General features: G+C 50.8%; 1 protein-coding gene across 1 annotated transcript; it reads left to right on the forward strand.

The window, feature by feature from the left end:
• The first annotated feature begins 743 nt into the window (after positions 1–743).
• Positions 744–4,618, forward strand: MOB3A (MOB kinase activator 3A). Its single transcript, XM_010021644.1, has 3 exons — positions 744–1,309; positions 3,419–3,621; positions 4,589–4,618. The coding sequence occupies exons 1-3, from the start codon at positions 892–894 to the stop codon at positions 4,616–4,618; spliced, it is 651 nt and encodes a 216-aa protein (XP_010019946.1). The 5' UTR covers positions 744–891.
• The last annotated feature ends 415 nt before the right edge of the window (positions 4,619–5,033 follow it).

Here is a 5,033-nt window from a genome sequence, read left to right on the forward strand (position 1 = left end):
TTCACCCAGCCTTCACCTTGAAGTGAGCTCAACTGAAATGAAAAGTGTGTCTATGGTCTGCCTGCATCTGGAGAAGAGGCTGTGGCTGCTCTTAGAGCTCGTGTTATTTCAGGATATTCTCTTTCCGGGTGCCTGAGCTGCGACTTCTTCTTCCTCTTCTTCATTTTCTTGTTCCCCTCCACCCTTTCATGTCCTGTCTTTAGCACCACAACAGCACACACATGTCCTGCTCAAGCAGCTGTTTTGTTGGAGTACATCTGTCAACAGATCCGAACTTCATTTGGGTTGCCATAATCTTACCTTTTAAGTGGGCTTGTTTCCAAGGCGGGGGGCAGAGGTGAAAAATCTGATCCAGAAAAAACCTAACTTGTTTTACCCTTCTTAACTCTTTGGTGTATTGAAGCTGAGTAGGTGGTGGAGTTTCTCCTTGCTTCTGTGGGGTTTGGGTCTCGGTGGGGTGAACTGCAGCCACAGCTCTTCCCTATGGGGCTGGTTTCCTCATTCCCACACTGAGCGTGTGGGGAGACCTTGCAGGGGTGACTCTTGGCACCTCTGATGGCCAAGCTGCCACGCTGCTGCAAGCTGGGCTCTAAAGAGAAGGGGGAGGAAAGAAACCTGGCGTTGGCTTCCCCCCCTTCTCAGATGTGGGGCGAGGGCCCAGATGGTATCCCAGATCTCTGCCTATGGGATTTACACAAGGTTTCCTGTTGAGAGAGCTGCTCCTAATCGCTGCCCTTCTGTGCTGCGTTGCAGATCAGGACCAGATGAACAGAGGAAGGTTCCTGTGAAGATCAGAGTCGCCCCAGCCCTGCCCCAGGAAGTGGCCCAGCAGCGCTGCATCTCTGTCTGTCATCACGACAGACCTGGAAAAGAAAGAAGAAGCGAAGAAAAATGTCCCATGCTTTAAAGCAAGTGTTCAATAAAGACAAAACCTTCCGGCCCAAGCGCAAGTTTGAGCCGGGGACTCAGCGGTTTGAGCTGCACAAGAAGGCTCAAGCCTCCCTCAATGCTGGCCTGGACTTGAAAGTTGCCGTCCAGCTGCCACCAGGAGAGGAGCAGAACGACTGGGTGGCCGTGCATGTGGTGGACTTCTTCAATCGCATCAACCTGATCTATGGCACCATCAGTGACTATTGCACAGAGCAGTCGTGCCCCGTCATGTCGGGGGGACCCAAGTACGAGTACCGGTGGCAGGATGAGCACAAGTACCGGAAACCCACGGCCCTGTCTGCTCCCCAGTACATGAACCTCCTGATGGACTGGATTGAGGTACAGATCAACAACGAGGACATCTTTCCCACTAATGTCGGTGAGTTCAATTCCAGTGGTGGCTGGAAGGAGGGAGGTTGGTGCAGAGCCTTCTCCTTTGAGCCCTCGGATCCCCTTTGTAGAATCATAGAATCACAAAATGGTTTGGTTTGGAAGGGACCTTAAAGCTCCTCCAGTTCCAACCCCTGCCACGGGCAGGGGCACCTTCCACTAGAGCAGGTTGCTCCAAGCCCTGTCCAACCTGGCCATTAGATCTGTTCCAGGAGATGCTGTTGCACAGGCCAGCCTTGTAGCAGAGCTATTTCCTCTTACACTGCTCAGAACCTCGCAGTGTAGTGAACTCTTCTGAGCACTGAAGAAACTTCAGAGCTCTTCTGGAGTCCTAAAACTCCCGGAGCTCTATCAGATCACATTTGGAGCCATGGATACCTCAAGTAAAGCCAAGCTGTGCCTAAGCAGTGAAAACAAGAGGCTGCTCTTAGAACAGTCAGTCTCTGCCATGACTCTTGAGCAGCTGACGCTGGCCGTGGTCTCCTGAAGGCCAGCTCTGTCCGAGCTGATTGCCAGTTTGGGTTCCACGCGCGTGCTCTGCGTCGGCTGGGTGATGGTGGCCACGTTTCCATAATTAGGCTCTTTGTCATTACACGCTGGCGGTCGCTGACTCTGCCCTTTCAAGCTCAGTGCTTCCTGGCGTGTGCTCGGCTGTTGGTTGCAGCTGGGGGGATGCTGACACGTGCATGGAGGGAGGGGCAGTGTTTCATCTATTGCCAGGGTGATGGAAATGAGAATTTGGCATAAGACACCTAAATCTGCATATCCAAACGCCTCTTCGTGTGCTGGCTTTGGGACAAAGAGGGTTGGGGTTTTTGTTTATTTTTGTGTTGAGGAAGAATGGAGAATTCAATATTTAAAGCATTAAGTGAATATGATTCATCCCATTCAGAGCTGCCATCTTCTGAGATGCAAAAGACAAGATGCAGCAGAGCTCCCTCCCTCCTGCCCCAGCCTTTATCCCATGGAAGCTGTGATGGGATGCAGTTGATCTCTATCGGGGACATGTCTGCCGCACAAGTGTCCACAGGGCTCTTCCACCCATGCCAAAATACTGCTTAAACCTGGTGTTGAGCAGGCAGAGGGGGGAGTAAGGCCACAAACAGTCCTTCAGACAGCTGAGACACTGAAATCCTCCCCCCTGTTCCTCCTGTTGCCCAAACAACGGCTGCGTTGCCTTTAGCTTCAACTCTCCTGCAAGGCTCTCTGGGGACTACAAGCAGAGTATTTGTTCTGCTCAGGGAGGCAAGACAAGTTTCCGACAGCAGGAGGGTTGTGGTTTGGAGGGGTTTTTAACTGTAATTGTTGTTGTCAGCTCAGTTTTTACCAGATTCCTCACCCTTAGCACCAACTGCAATGCTGCAGCTTTTGCAGAGCACTGAAAGGGTTTCGCTAATCCTTGTTCCTCCAGAAACAACCTGTGTGAACTTTAAACTGTGATATATTGCACGGAGATGGCTGGTTGGCTCCACTGCAGGGCCCTGACTAAACAAATCCCAAAGGACTGATCCCTTCAAAGAGACCTTAACATCTTTAATGTTTAACCAAAGAGCTAAAGACACATCGAAATAAGAGAGAACTGTGGGGAGCTAATGTCACCGACTCTTTCTTCTGGGAAGTTGTTTGGCCCTATCTAGTGTTTTGTGCTCTTTATATAAACATGAGAAAGAGGAGTAGAAGCGAACTCTATTGGACTGAAGCAGGTGCTGGGAATCTGGGAATCTCCAAGGCCAGTTTCTTACAGCTCTCAGTCGCTTAAGAAATCTGTGCTTTGAAAAACCTGATCCAAGGCAAAAGGAGAGGGGAACTGGAAATTCATAGCATCCCAGACTGGTCTGGGTTGGAAAGGACCTTAAGGTCATCCAGTTCCGACCCCCCTGCCGTGGGCAGGGACACCTTCTGCTAGAGCAGGTTGCTCCAACCTGGCCTTAAACACTGCCAGGGATGGGGCAGCCACAGCTTCCTTGGGCAGCCTGTTCCTGTGCCAGGGACAGAAGCATTTTTGTATCAATCTCTCTGTTGTATCAATTAATTTTAGCCCCAAAGAAGCAGTTTTAACTTGACTGAAAGTTTCTCCTGGTCACGTCTTCCCTCCCAGGTACTCCCTTCCCCAAGAACTTCCTCCCAGTGGTGAAGAAAATTCTCTCCAGGCTCTTCCGGGTCTTTGTCCATGTCTACATCCACCATTTCGACAGGATCACCCAGATGGGCTCAGAAGCCCACGTGAACACCTGCTACAAGCACTTTTACTACTTTGTGAAAGAGTTCAATCTGATAGACACCAAGGAGCTGGAACCACTGGTGAGTGTCCGGGTGGGCTCAGGGTACACGTTGGTCTGTCGGGGTCTGGGGCAGTGCAGAAGGGCTGGGCTAGGGATGGAGGGGTCACAGAGGTCTCCAGACCTTCAAAGGTCCCTTCCAACCCACACTGTTCTATGATTCTATATGAGGGGTGATGGTTTGAAACTAAACAAGGAGACATTCAAGCTGGTTGTGAGGAAAAAATTCTTTACCATGAGGGTGGTAAAACACTGGCACAGGTTGCCCAGAGAGGTGGTGGATGCACCATCCCTGGAGACATTCAAGGCCAGGTTGGATGTGGTTCTGGGCAACCTGATCTGGTTGAAGATGTCCATGCTCATTGCAGGGTTGGTCTAGATGAGCTTTGAAGGTCCCTTCAAACCCAAACTATTCTATGATTCTACCTTCTCAAAACCGGTTACCCAAATTCGGGCTACCAGTTGGCCTTGCAGCTTGACCATCAGGAAACTGGGAGTCAGGATGTGCAGACACAGCTCAGCAGGGTATGAGGTGGGAGAAACTGACTTGTTCTCCAGCAGCCTCCTTGAGTTTCTAGCAGCTGGTTTGCCTTATTTGTGTGAGCCTGGCACTGTTGGCCATCCAGGACGTGGATGCGCTTCCTTCCCTGTGCTTACTTCCCATGCTGAACCAAAAGGGCAACGCCGCCACCTTCGTAAGGAATCTGGAGGATGGAGAACATGACCTGGTAGACCCAGGAGGTGCTGATGGTGTTTCCAAAGCTGTTAGCAACAGAGCAAACCTGCAGAGCCACTGGGCAGTGGAAGGGTGTCCTGTGGTGCCGGGGAATGGGAGTGGTGGGGGGAACGCGGACCTGCCCAAACCAGAGCTCTTGGGAACAGTGTCACCGCGTGGCTGACTAAACAAAGGTGAGGTTTTGTCATCCACACCCTCCCTGTCAATCTGGATCTTCCTTCATGGTCCCTTGTCTTTTCTGTCCCTTTGACAGAAGGAAATGACCTCCCGGATGTGCCACTGAGCTCAGACCTTCCTGCTCCCACCTTGGTCTCTCGCGAGGACTCTGAGTCCCGCTCCTGCATGGGAGACGTGATTCAGGGGGAGAACAGAGACGTTTTGTTAACAAATCTATATATTTTTAATGAGTTTCAATGTCAAACTGTGATACTGCAGGAATATTTTTTTAAAGATGCTCTAGATAAACTAGTTTTTTATAGTAATTTCTATTAAAAAAAAAAAAAAAAGAAAATATTTGGGGCCACTTGATGGAAATGCTCACTCGTGGAGGAGGGAAGAGCCACCCTGAGCTGCCTCCTCCCCATGCCCTCCTGCAGCAGCACCATGTGAGCTGAGCTAGATGCTTCCAATAGAGCCGTGTCCTGTAGCAGGTGCTGTCATGGAAGCGGTACTTCCCTCCAGACACCCAATTCCCACCC

Source organism: Nestor notabilis, unplaced genomic scaffold, assembly GCF_000696875.1.
Source record: "Nestor notabilis isolate BGI_N333 unplaced genomic scaffold, ASM69687v1 scaffold32219, whole genome shotgun sequence".
Lineage (NCBI taxonomy): Eukaryota > Metazoa > Chordata > Aves > Psittaciformes > Psittacidae > Nestor > Nestor notabilis.

Coding starts and splice junctions, on each gene's coding strand:
- MOB3A (XM_010021644.1), top strand. CDS start 892: ATGTCCCATGCTTTAAAGCAAGTGTTCAATAAAGACAAAACCTTCCGG. Junction 1,310..3,418: donor CATCTTTCCCACTAATGTCG/GTGAGTTCAATT, acceptor CTTCCCTCCCAG/GTACTCCCTTCCCCAAGAAC. Junction 3,622..4,588: donor CCAAGGAGCTGGAACCACTG/GTGAGTGTCCGG, acceptor TCCCTTTGACAG/AAGGAAATGACCTCCCGGAT.